The sequence below is a fragment of the Hydra vulgaris genome, chromosome 12 (assembly GCF_038396675.1).
Source record: "Hydra vulgaris chromosome 12, alternate assembly HydraT2T_AEP".
NCBI lineage: Eukaryota > Metazoa > Cnidaria > Hydrozoa > Anthoathecata > Hydridae > Hydra > Hydra vulgaris.
This window is the reverse complement of record NC_088931.1, coordinates 27,785,001-27,799,521: the sequence shown is the minus strand read 5'-3', so window position 1 is coordinate 27,799,521 and position 14,521 is coordinate 27,785,001. Positions and strand designations below refer to the sequence as shown.

Genomic DNA, 14,521 nt, shown 5'->3' with positions numbered 1-14,521 from the left:
GTTAAATTAAAAAAACAAAATTAATAAATAAGTTATTTCAATTTTTTAATTTTTTTAAAAGTACTTCATGCAGTCTTATATCAAAATAATTTAATTTTTGATCTTTAAAGAATACCTTTTAAAAGCAATTGAAGTAATAAAATAATTATGCCACAGTATTGTGTTATTATTATTATTTGTTACTTTGTAACAATTAGCATGCATAACAACAACATAGTACACAGTATTATGTTGTTGTTTTTTAATATTTATTTTCAAGAGCATACTATTATAATAGTTATATTATTATTTATTAGTCATATTATTTAATTACTTATTAGTTATATTATTATTATTTATTAGCTATATTATTATTATTTATTAGCTATGTTATTATTATTAAATATTCTAATAGTTTTTTTAGTAACAAATATAATAATTACTATTTTGAAATAACTTTTTTGTTTGTTTTCCTTTAATAAAATAAAAGACTCAAAAACTTATTTTAATTTTTTTAGCGCATAGAGATTGTTTTGATAAGAAATATTATTTTGATTTAAATTTTTATGTGTGTTTATATTTCTGTGCAATAAATATAGAAAGAAATAAAAATTCAAAAAGAAATTATCAGAGAAACAAAAATTGTTGATAGAGTTTTAAAGAAACAAAAATCATTGACAGAGTTTTGAAGAAACAAAAATTGTTTGAATCGTTGAAATTTGCTAACTGACATTTCATCAGCTTAGTTGCTAAAAATGAAAATTTTTAAAAAAATTCCCTGACAAAAAGGATTATCTAAATAAGATTTAAAAAATAAATAAAACAATTGCTGTAAAATTATTGTACTTTTTTTTAATTTTTTAATTAACAATTCCATTATAAATAGTCCAAAAAAAGTTTTTTGCAAGAAACAAGACAGTAAATAATTGGATTTTGCAAGAAACAAAATAATTGGATTGTCATAGAGTAGAACAATAAGCAACATACCATCATCAAAAATTTTAAAAATGATACAGCAGCTGAAGCAACAAAATTTAGCAGTACCTAAAAAGCTTTTTTTGAAAAAGGCTAGCATTAAGCAGTCATAAGGTCAAAACTGCTTTTGTAGTTGCAATTTATTTGAATGTGTAAATTAATTACCTAATAAAAATTAAACTCATTTGTCTCACTTTCTTTTACTTCTCCTAAAACTTCTTCTTTTATTTTATACAAAAACTTTTAATTTGATGAAACTTAATGAATAAAACTATAAATATTTATTTATAAACACCATTCTAATAGAAAGTTATACAAATCAAATCAAAATCAAATCAAATCAATATATTTTCACTTTAATAATAACTGTATATATACAATCGTGCGGGACATTTACAAACAGTTATAAACTGATGACGCGTAAAGACCTATGATGGTATAAATATAGCATAATAATAATGATAATAATAATAAGTAATAAAAAATAAATAAAAATAAATAGTAATAATAATAGTAATAAATAGTAATAATAATATTAAATACAGTAATATAATAAGTACTATCTATATATTTTACTATATATAGGTATATACTTTACTATATATTTATCTATATATATTATAGTGATTATCATAAGGATAATGCAAAAAAATATATATATATATATAAAAAATATAAAAATCATAACAATATCAATAACAAAAAATATAACAGTAAAAAGAAGGAAAGAAAGGAAGAAGAGTCAAAGAAGTAGAAGTCATAGGAGTTTTGTTGTGATCCAGCATTTTTCAAGCATAGAAAAATTGAATATGAATTAGAGAAAAAGAAAAAAAAAATTGTTATAGAGAATTAAGCGGGACGATTGCATAGAAAATAGTTTATTGTTTATTTATTACATGTTATATGGTTTAGTAGTGCCACGAATTTTAGAGCCATATAACTTTACAGGATGATGAAAATGAGGGTACTTGATTGTGACTAAATGAACATTTATATATTTTTATGTTTTATTTTTAGTTTTATGTTTTTATTTTTATTTTAGTTTTATTTTATGAGTTTTATATTTTTATTTCTATTTTATGGGTTTTATATTTTTATTTCTAATTTTGGTTTTATATTTTTATTCTTATTTTTATTTATATTTATGAGATATTTTAATTTATTTCTATGTTACTTTTATTATATTAAAAATTTAGTTATAGAGAATAACTAGGGGGTGATTGCATAACTTATAGTTCATTGATAATTTTTACTGAAGATAAATTTTTTTACATGGGTTATAAAGGCATTTCTATTTGATATTTTGGAGAATATTTTTTTAGTTTCAACAGGAAGAGAGTTCCAACATTGAATTGATTGATACTTGATTGACTTTATGCCATACTTGTGTGTTTGTTTTAAAGGCATAGAAAGACTACAATAAGATACAGACCTAAGTTTATAACTATGAACATCATTTGTGAATTTAAAATAGCTAGTGAAGCAGCTAGGCGTATTATGGTGGACAATGTCCCATACAAGAACACAGTTTGATAAGTAGATAAGTTCGTCAGGCTTTAAAATTTTAGAAAGATTATACAGTATGTCAGAACAAAAACTGTTAGGTTGAAAGTGAATTATTCTTAAAGATTTATTCTGGAGATTTGTAAGGTTTTTTTTATAAATGAGGTTTTTATAAAAAAGGTTTTTTTTATAAAATTTATACAAATACATAATAATTATATAAGAAATATCAAAATACAAACCATAATAAAAGTATAAAATGTCTCACTTAATATAGTCTCTTATTTTCTCACCAAATGAACAACAAAAAACAATAATTTCTTGAATTTCTTCAGCAATTAGATATTCAATTACATAATCAATCAGTACTTTATTACCCAAAGATAAAAGTGCCTATATATAAAAAAATATAACTTAAAATAATAAAAATAATAAGTAAAATAACGACGAATAATTAAAAAGTAAACTTTTATTTGAACATTCATTTAAACTTTAACAGTTTAAAAATGAAAGAAAAAATAGCAATCTAATATATTCATACTCTTGGAGTTTCATATGTAATAGGAGCAAACTTCCTATTAAAACTATCAGCAATAATAACAGCTTGTACAATTTCCTCTTCTTTCTGCCAATCGCCAGATTGATTTGTTGTTTTTTTTTTGTTTGTCATCTGTAAATTCCAAACAGAATTATATATGCAAATTAATGTTCAAATCAACCCTTGCCTGCAGATTAAAAAAATTTATTTATACATTGTGAATTAAATAAATATACTCTATTAGGGTTGAAAATATAATAGATACTGGATTATACTAAACCTTATCTATTAAAGCAGGTATGGGTAACTTATTGTAAAGAAACCAAATAAGAGAACAAGCTGGATATTTATATCAATGTGAATTCGTTTAAGATACTTAAACTATTACATGACTTTGATTTTTATCACATAATTTTCCAGCAAAAAATGATAAACTTGATTTTACTAAATTCTTTTGAACTTTGAAAAAAGAATTAAATCCTCTCTATTCACCATTTCTAAAGTTTAGTTTAGTCTTAAATTCCATAATTAATTTTTCAATTGATATTTCCAATTGTACAAAGCTGCTCCGCACTGTATCTTTTACAGCTACTCAATACCTTTCCAAAAATTCCAACCTATTAAAGTTTTTTTTTAAATACCACACATTTGATTAGTTTATAAAGTTTGGGATTAATTTGATCAGATCATTTAAGTTTATAATTGACATATACATTTAGAATGCTTTCAGTAATATTGAACGGTATATACAATAGATATTATACATTAATAGTATATATAACAACAGTATATATAATAGACATTATCAAGTAGAATTAGGGTTGCCAGACATCTGGCTTTTATGGAGGAGAATACAGCGCCAAACCTGTAAAAATAAATTTTTTTACTGTGTTCTTCTTCGTAAAAGCTGGACATCTGGCAACCCTAAGTAGAATACAAATGTTTAAGGTATCAAGCATAGATAAAAAATACTGAAAAATAAACAAAACAATGTGAATCTTTTTTAAAATTTTTGCAAAACCTTGAAACAAGTCATCGATATTGTTTGGCACATGTTCTAGATCCAATAAACAGGTTTTACTCACTCAATTAGAGCAATAATTCACAAAAATTGTATAAAAAACTAGGTATGTGGTTGATAAAAACATTAGAAAATCATTAGAAGTATAATTTTAAAAAAACCATTAGAAACATAATTGCTAAGAATCACGTTATTTTCTATTGCACAAGAAATCTTTTAGCCAATTGAGATCAATATCACAGAAACAGTAATCAGCTAGCTTCAAATTAAAAACAATTTATGACACAATCAAATTTCTTAACAAAATTAAAAACAATTAGATGCAAAAAGCAAACATCACTAAGAACTTCAGTAATAGTCTAACTTTTACAATTTTTAAATTTCTAAAATATTAGTCACATGCAATCAATTTTTAACAAATCTGAACTGATGCCAAGATAACAGATTATGAATCAAGAAGTAATTTTCCATAAAACCAGGAACTAACTTTTCTATACTTTTACCAACAGCACAAGTAAGCAAACTAAGTCAAAAAACTTTTAGATTTTAAATTGTCAAATTTTATTCCTTTTAAATCCCAGACTTGAACAAAACTAAAAAAAAAAAAATGAATTTAAAAAAAAAAACTTGTTTATAAACAAGTTATATACAACTCAAAAAGATCATTGGATAATTATATTAGCTCCCACCTGAAAAATTATTATCTTTAAAAATAAAGATATAAAAAGCAGTATTAAAATTTTAAATAAATGTTAGTTTAATTTCCTAGCCAGATAATTTCACAAGAGAGGACTATTAAATAATAACAGATTTTTAGGTTACATTTTATTTAGCATTAAATTTATACGTTTTCTTTTTCTTTTCTTTTTTTTTAGGTTATTACTCTTGAGTAACCGGTTTCCGGTTTATATAAATAAAGCTTATGCCGGATAGCATCTAGAAACGTTTTTTTTTTTGGTTTTGTGGCGGGTAAACTGAACCACAATAGATGCAAAAATATTAACGGTGTCGCTGTAATAAAGCATGAGCAATAGGGTTTAATCAGTGACGAACTAAGGGTCATTAGTGCCCGGGGTCAAAATAGCAAAAAAACGCCTTTCTAAAGTTAAAAATCAAGAAAATAAGAGCTTTTCTTTTTTTCTTTTGTAATGCTCCTTTTTTATGGCGCCCCTTTAATCGTTTGGTCAGAGCTCCTTTGGTTCCTTTCTCACTATGGACTTATATTTAAAACTTTAAGGTTTACTTTTTATGTGATATATTTTTTATATGACTAAGCATATAATTTTCTTCAACTCAACAGCTACCGGGAACATGTGACATAATTTTTATCCCTGTATACTTTCTTAAATGATTGTATATCAGAGAAATACTCCACGCCAAGGTCTCTAGTAGTACTGCTGTCACATTAAACAAGTCGATCGTTAAATTAGACAAAACGATGTTCTGCGCATGCGTTAGTTTACGGATACTTATTTAAGGTATTAAGTATAAACGTATTAACAACTTGAAGATCGTTAAATAAGTAGACAAATTGAACAGTCAAGGCAGAAAAGTTCAGACGAACCAATTAAAAAATGTATAACCAAACTAAAAGCATTTACTTAATCAAGCCAATTATTACTATTTAACGGCAAATTATCACATATAGTGATAATTTACTAATTTTAATAGTATTTAAAAAAAATATTAAACTCACGATATACAGTATCGGACAAAACGAGTGCAACCAAATAATGCTAATATAGTTTCTTTATATAAAAGTGCTGCATTTTTTCAATTTAGAGAAACAACTATGTAACTGTTTAGAGACAAAGTTTTTCAAGTTTTATTCATCACAAAGTTCATTATTTGTACACGAAAATTAATAAATTAATCAAAAGTAATAAAAAAAGTTGATTTCGTTTTGGACAAAACAAGTGCAACTCGACAAAATGTTGACCAAGCTGTATTTCGCTATCAATATTTCGTGGCGAATCCTTTGTTGTCGATCACAACCTTGCATCTTCGAGGCATAGATTCGATTAGGTGATCAATGAAACTTTGTGGAATCGCTGCCCTTGCCTTTTGGATTTGTTCAAACAGTTGATCCTTATTACGAACACCTTCACGATTAATTCTGCGGTTGACGATCTCCCACAGGTTCTCGATAGGGTTGAGATCCGGAGATTGAGGCGGCCAATCCATCACCGATAGGTGGTTGTCATGAAATCACTGCTTGACTACTTTTGCAGTGTGTTTCGGATCGTTGTCTTGCTGAAAAACCCATTTTATTGGCATATTCCATTCAGCATGAGGTAACATAACATCTTTCAGGATATTTTTATACATGAAACGGTCCATTATTCCATCTTTTCGATGTATTGGACCTAGACCGTTAGTAGGAAAACACTCCCAGACCATTACATTGCCTCCACCATGCTTCACGGTCTAATGGCAGTAACGTAAATCGAGGCGTTTTCCGGCCGGTCGACGTACACGGCAAATGCCATCGCTCCCAATGATGTTGAACTTCGATTCATCACTGAACAGGATAGTTCGCCATTTCTGCACATTCCAGTCAATATGAGATGTAGCAAACAGGAGTCTTTTCTTCTGGTTTTTTAGTGAAATCAGCGGTTTCTTTGCAGGGCGTTGAGAAAACAATCCGGCTTCAACAGCACGTCGTCTGATTGTTCGGTCCGATACAGGCAGCTCTAATTGCTTTTGTATCTCGACTGATGATATCCAGGGATCCTTCTTGGCGGATCTGACGATCAAAGAATCCTCTCTAGAAGTGGTGGAACGCGGTCTTCCACCTTTGTTATCTGCTGCCAACTTCCCCGTAGAACAATATTTGGAACATAGTCTCGAGACGGTCCATTTTTTCACGCGATATTTATCACAAATACTTTTTTGTGACATTCTACTTATGTAATCGCCAATAATTTTCTTTCTTAGTTCTAATCCAAGACTGTCAGGAGCCATTTTTGCACTTGAAGTCATAAAAATAATAAAAATAAATAATCACGCTTCTCAAGGCTTACCGTGTTACATTTACCTTGTGATAATACAATAATGATCCGTGGAACACAACGTCTTGGTTGGATGTGGGCTGTATTGATGTAATGAAACACTTGTTGTATTTCACTTCTTGTATTGATGTTCTTCGATAAAACACTTTGATAAAACTCACTTCGATAAACTGTCTTGATAATACTGACTGATTGACTTCCATATACTGACTGAATTACATGTCGATTTACATGTCTCATATATAGTAAAATGAACCTGTGTGAACCTGTTCTGGAAGATTCTAGATGCTTCTTTTCAATGCTTCTGGAAGCTTCTGGATGCGTCTGGATGCTTCTGAATGTTTCTGGATACTTCTGGATGCTACTAGATGCTTCCAGATGCTTCTTCTGGAAATATCTGGAAGCTTCTGCATGCTTCTGGAAACTTCTGGATACTTCCTTTAATTATTAAAAAACTTTCGTGACGTTGACACGGACCAGACTTAAGAAAATGAAACAAACCAAAAAAGTTGCACTTATTTTGTCCGCTGCAAAATGGCACTTGTCAACGAAATTCTGCCTGTGTGCTGTCACCTGTCAGCTGATTGCTCATGTCATGGCATGCTATGACTCCAGACTCTTGAACTGTTTGCTGTGGCAGTATAGTTCGTTTCGTTTTTAAGACATGTAAAATTAGGAACACTTTTTAGCATTGTTCGATGTTGGTTGCAAATGTTTTATCCAATACTGAATATTGTAGTCGAAATTTATATCCTCCTAGTGTAGTATGACAAGAAACATATTTTTAAGAAAAAGCATTTTTTCCCTCACCCACTGGATGAGTCTACTAAAAAAGTTAAATTATTTATCTTTAACTCTTAAACTTAAAAAATGTAAAAGTTTGTGATCTGTGAATACGCAAGAATATTTAATTAAAGAAAAGTTCTCATTAACAATTAAGCTTTTTGATTAAAAGTAACCGTTACCTGATTCTAAGCAGATAATTAGTCAGGAAAGTATTTTGATGTTTTCGCAGCAAAAAGAAAAGAAGAGAATTTATTAATATGTGTCTGGCTTTTGTGTGTGTTAATTTACCTCCCAAAAGCCGAGAAAGCCACTATAGTGGAGGAGGCTGCTAGTTGTTGTTACAACCCTCTCTCAACTCTTCAACTTCGAAACACAAATCATGATGAACAAGACCGCTGCGCGGAGAAACAAGTTGAAGGCGGTACTACCAGGGGAGTGGTTGTGATCGAACTCGGAACTTCTCGATTGAGGCAAGCGCTCTACCGATACAACACTTATGCACTACCGTCGAATAACAACCTAGACGGGTGTTATTTGACGATTTTAACGGTGTTATGCATATAGCACAATAATAATAAAATGTGGCCTAAACTTAGTTTACTATTCTTACTATGTGAATGTTTTAAATAAAATCGATATTCAAGAAACGACACACTTCATACAAAAACTTTATTTTGAAAATAAGATAACTATCCTTACACAATATAATTAACAAAATAAAATAACATGGTTTTAAAGTCTTTTTGAAAAAGTTTAACTCGGTTGAAACTTGGGTATTTTCGGAAGAAATACGATTTTTCCACATGGAGTTACAAGCCTATATAGTATAGAAATATAGTATAACATAAATAGTATCATAAAATCGCAATGAAAAAATAAAATAAAAAATACCTGCTTTTGTGCCAGAAAAGTACTTAATAAATGCATTGATCAATGTGTCAATAAATTAATTTACAAAATGAACTCTAAATGTGTGCCAGAAGGATTTGAATCTTTGAATCATATGAATGTTTAAAATGTTAAAACAGTCATGAAATCTACATGCCAGAATAGCCTATTTAAAAAATGATAAAATTTCTCATTAAAATTAAAAATAACATAACCATATTTTAAATACTACTTTTTTTGTAGTAGTATTAGTAGCTATAGTTAACTGCAACTGCAACAAATGTGTGTAAATAAAGAGCTGACTTTAATAACTTTAACTGTTTTCTATATCTTATATTAATAACCCTAGTTGATAAAATGAACAATTGATGATAATAAGAAATAAACAACTACTAAGTTAGCAAAACAAATCATCACCCCAACAAAAAAATAAAAAACAAGCAACAGTTTACCTAAATTAACCAATTATACAACTTTATACATTTATAAAACACTTATAAAAATTAAAATTAACTTTTTAATTACTAACCAAAACATTAGGTACATAAGCAAATCATCAATAAAAAACAAAAAAAACATATTTATGTATATTGATTGAATTCAAGTATTAAAGTAAGTCATAAAATCAAAAATAAAAAAACAGCAAACATAACAGGATACATTCACAACAATAATAGAACTAAAGTCACACCTTTACGACAGTCTAATACAGCAACAAAAGTAAACATCTTTAATTTACCATTTTCAATACATTTCAGGTTAATGTTGCCTCATATCATTATTTTTTTTATATAATTAAACTTATGTTGATACTGTTACACAAAGAAGTTGCAGTTCCTTTTACAATCATTTTCATGACCAACTTTATGCACTAACAATGGAGCATCATCTTTACTTAAACTATTAAAGAGTAAAATATGTAACTAAACACTCTTTGAATGTTAAACAAAATCAGAACACATTACTTAGAAGCACTAAATATGATTTTCTAACATTATTCATTTGCATAATACTGTAACTTTCTGAAAAACCACTAACTAAAAATGCACAAAAAACCCAGACATTTTAAACTTTGAAACCCAGATATTTTAGAAAACTGATATAAAAGCAAACTTTGTGCAATATCAATCAAGGTATCATCAAGCTCGCCAGATAGGTTTTGTAAAATATCCAAGGCCTTGCCTTTAGACTGTATTGACGAACTTTAAAGAAAACTTTGAACTTCTACAGCCCTTTTTTACAATGATACTTTCATTAACAAACAGCTTAAATCATTTCCATTACCAGTTTAAACTCTGAAACTTTTTCTCGTTGATTGGTTTGAAGGAAATAAGCAGACTTTATCAAAATAATCAAAAATTTTAGAGTTTTTTAAAGATTACCAAATCTATAAAATAAAGTAGTAACATAAATTGTTGACTTTTCAATATATTTACATCAATGATCAGTAATTGTAACAATATATTTGTTTCCAAGTTTTGTTAAGGCAAGAGGTCCAATAAAGTCTAGAAGAAATGTTGAAACTGATAGATCACATCTCTATATTTGTATTATTATAAGTATATTGATTTTAACTTTAAAAGTCCATCAAGTAGAATTTGATGAAATAAAACTGAAATAAAAAAACCACATTTTTTATTGAAAAATTAGGGTATTTTTTTCCATGGTTGTTGAATACAAAACAAATGTTTCTTTTGTCATGATCATTCCCCATTTTGTTGCTACTGTGCAAAAGTTTGCTTGAATGGGATAATAAATTTACATAATCAAACTGATTGTTATTATAAACAATAGCTATTATAAGTTTTTTTCTTTTTACAAGCATTTAAGATTTCTTCATAGTTTGAAAAAATATTATTGTTCTGATAAATATCGGACAAAGACTCAGGATATTTGTCTGTTATTATTGTTGGTTCATATGGTTTAGTAAACCCACGGACAATAGAAAGAATAGTTAGTTTGGTTCGATACTGGTTTAAGTCAAAAAAAAAAATTATCAGTTTTTTCCTTTGTTGGAATAGAAACAGTTTTTGAGGTGTTTGTTTTTTTGTTATTATCTATTCCGTGTACTTTATTGTTTAAGTTATATTGCAATGATTTGGGTGAGGTAAAATCAATATCTGCAACAGACTTGTATACGATATTTTTAGAGCTTGGTAGTAACCAATAGGCTTTTTCCTCAGTACATGTTTTTGAACTTTTGATGTTAACTGCGCATTCGATATAAAATAGTGCCGCACTAATATGTGAGCAGCTTTCTCCAAGACCAGCCATACAATTGCAATACAATTATATGAGTTTAAGCATAACTATATTCAAGCAATATAATTATATGATAATTACGTTAATTAAACTATGTAAAAAAAAACATCCAAAGAAATACTCTGAAAATACAAAAATTCTTTGTGAAAACTCATAAATAGTTTAACATATGTCAAATAACTGGAGCGACAGATTAAGTACGAATTTTCATAACAGCGAATCTGTGCGTGGGTAAGCAATATATAATAGAAGTCAAAAGTACGCCTCGATTTCAAATTATAAACGGTTGCCGTAATTATAGTTTGTGTACTTTTGACTTCAAAGACAGATTTTTTTTCCGGAGATAAAATAAATGATTAGAGATATAAAATAAATAACAGGGATATAACTCGTGTTGTAATCTCGATTTCTATCACGTGATTTTTATTGTTGATATATGTTAGATATCGCTATATATAAAACAGCGACAAGTCGTATAGAAAAGATGCACTCTTTTCCATATGACTTGTCTTTCCGTATGGCTTCCACTTTTGACTTCTATTGCACGATTAGTTCTTTTGATATGTTAGATACCGCAATATAAAAAATAGCGACAAGTTATTTCTTTCGATAGCGATATATATTCTTTTCGATAGCGATAACAGATATCAGATATACAATTCGCATTGTATTTTTGGCTTCTATTGTATGATTTGCTCTTTTGATATCTCTACTTTAATAGCTGTACTTTTGACTTCTATCATGATTTGTATTTTTAATAGTTGAACTTTTGACTTCTACTACACGATTTGTACTTTTGATGGCTGTACTTTTGACTTCTATTACTCTATTTGTACTTTTGATGGCTGTACTCTTGGCTTCTATTATATTATTTGTATTTTTAATAGTTATACTTTTGACTTCTAATACAATATTTGTACTTTTGATGGCGGTACTTTTGACTTCTATTATATTATTTATATTTTTAGTAGCTGTACTTTTGACTTCTATTATATTATTTATATTTTTAATAGCTGTACTTTTGACTTCTATTACATGATTTGTACTTTTGATGGTGTATTTTTAGCTTTTATCTCATAGTTTGCTCTTTTGATAGCTGTACTTTAATAGATGTACTTTTGACATCTATTACATGATTTGTACTTTAGATATCTGCTTTATATTCAATATATAAACTAGCGAAAAGCTATGTCTTTCATTAGCAAAATAGACAATGTCAGAAATTTAACTCACTATACGCTTGATTGTACTGTTGATATACGAGAGAATTTTTTTTAATCTTTGTTAAAAAAAAACTAGTAACCTTACTCTGCAAATTAGGCCATAAAAACCAAATCACTTATTATGAGTATAACAAAAATTATTATTTTCAATAGGCTGGGTAAATAAAAATGAGCAATTGTTTTCACTCAGTAATTGCTCAGCTTTACGTGAATAAAAACTAAAGCAAAATTGTTGAAGAATAATGAAAAAATTCTCTTGTATATAAACAGTACAATCAAACGTATAGTGTGAGTTAAATCTATGGCTTCTATTATATAATAGAAGCCATAAGTACAGTCATCAAAAGTACAAACTGTATAATAGAAGACAAAAGTACAGCTATTAAAAATACAAATCATAATAGAAGTCAAAAGTACAGCTATTAAAGTAAATTGCTTAACTTTATGTGAATAAAAATATGAAGAAAACTGCTGAAGTTTTTATTAGTAAAGCTGACCAACTACTTAGTAAAAAGATCAATTGCTCATTTTATTAACCCAGCCTAATATGAATCAGCTATTCGTTCTTTTCCTAAACAGTTGGCTTATGATTAATAAAGTAAGTTTGAAATCATCAAAATTTACTAAATTAAAATCATGTTTCCATAGTAAAGAAACTTTAACAAATTAGTCGAATGGCAGAACTAAATAAATTAACAAAAAAATTATAAAAAACAAACAATAAAAACAATAAACATCTCTAAATCTTTAAAGGTTTTTAACCAAAGTTTCTAAATATAAAAGTGATAATTAGGTTAATAAATATTTAAATTTAATTAGGTTAATAAATATTTAAAAGGTTTTTAATCAAAGTTTTTAACTATAATAGTAATAAATAATGATTTTTTTTTGTTTCAAACAAGACTGAAGATGAAGGCTAAAGAGCATAATAACAATTAACATTCAAAAGATTGAGAGCACTTAGGAACAGACACAGTATAAGGACGAGACTTAATTTAATGACGAGGAACACAAAAATAAATTTTAGTTGATGGCATCAGAGATGCTAGCTCTGATGCCATCTATTAAACTTATTCTCTACTTGTTTTAGAGCAACTACTATTGTAATATTTGTAGGCATCATTAAAGGGCATCATTGGAAGATCCTCAACAGATATGACGACAGTATTACATGCAAAGACAGATTAGAGATTTATAGAGATAAAGAATAGAACCCAGAGGAAGATATCTGAAGTGTGATAAAGAGATGCCACCTAAACTAATTTTCTAATGGGTTTGATATGTGGTTCCTTAGAAAGATCAGAAGTAAAAGATAATCCTAGAAAACGCTCTAGATGACTGATCGTTACCATTCATAGATAAAATAATAATCCATATAATTGCAAAAACGATTAGCTGAAAATAATTAAGTTTTATCTGGTTTAAGATCGCCAACCAATGACAGCGCCATTCCATACCAGGAGTGAAATCAAAAGCTCAAATGCCCCATCCAAGCAATCAGAGTTTTGACTTCAAATGAAGACAAGAACTAATAGTGGTATCATCAGAAAATAATGTCACCTTATCTGTAAAAATTTCTGAGATCTTTATTGAAAACTATAAGAAATATTAGAGGGCCAATGATAAAACCTCGAGTCAACCTTGACTTTACAGTAAAGGAAGTCAAAAGTAAAAATTATTCAAACTACTAAGAAATCAAACTTACATGTTTTATTGCTAACCAATATCTTGATATATAATTTCTTAGAGCTTCATGGTTTGTCCAATATGAAGAAATTTTTAAATTTTGTATTGCAGACTCCCATATCTCATATGTGTCTGCATGTGCTATTATTCTGAGTAAGCTCATAATCTTTAGCCTATCTTCCATTAAGTCATTACATTTAGTTTTTAGCCATTAATCCCACGCCTGCTGACCATGAAAATCGCATATAAATACTACAGAGCCTGAAATGGATATGGGTAAAAAATAAATAACTTCTTGCTTACTTCTTGTTTCTTTTAACACAAACACAATATATTAAATAAGAATGAATTTTTATTTCTATTTTTGTCTTATTATTTTGAAAAATATATATGTAAATTTCGACCTTCAGAAAACCTTTTCCAAACTGTTAATTTCTTCAACACAGTAGTCAGACATTCCATATTTAGGATTAAGATCATTATTCCAAGACTTTAAAAATGATAGAGCCTCGCTTATTGATTCCTCAGTTTCATTCTCACATACAAATAAGCCAACCACTTGATAATCTATATTTGTTTTTACCACAAAAAAGAAAAGTGGCACTGCATAACGAGTGGTACGACATGTTGCATCCAATAACACAAGTTC

The 14,521-nt window shown here is 28.1% G+C and overlaps 1 protein-coding gene and 1 long non-coding RNA gene across 2 annotated transcripts in view; both read right to left on the bottom strand.

Annotated features, from left to right (window-relative positions):
* Positions 1–4,911, bottom strand: part of LOC100206804 (translation initiation factor eIF2B subunit epsilon) — a 29,881-nt gene extending 24,970 nt beyond the window's left edge. The window contains exons 1-2 of the mRNA XM_065812794.1: positions 2,999–4,911; positions 2,726–2,850 (exon numbers count right to left, since the gene is read on the bottom strand). Coding sequence (XP_065668866.1) covers positions 2,726–2,850; positions 2,999–3,127 — 254 coding nt within the window. The 5' untranslated portion in view covers positions 3,128–4,911. The remainder of the gene's footprint in view (positions 1–2,725; positions 2,851–2,998) is intronic.
* Positions 4,912–8,472: 3,561 nt separating this feature from the next.
* LOC136088627 (uncharacterized) overlaps positions 8,473–14,521 on the bottom strand; it is a 10,335-nt gene continuing 4,286 nt past the window's right edge. The window contains exons 6-9 of the long non-coding RNA XR_010642330.1: positions 14,277–14,521; positions 13,892–14,133; positions 8,705–8,867; positions 8,473–8,630 (exon numbers count right to left, since the gene is read on the bottom strand). The exon at positions 14,277–14,521 is cut by the window's right edge and continues 136 nt beyond it. This is a non-coding gene — a long non-coding RNA (uncharacterized LOC136088627). The remainder of the gene's footprint in view (positions 8,631–8,704; positions 8,868–13,891; positions 14,134–14,276) is intronic.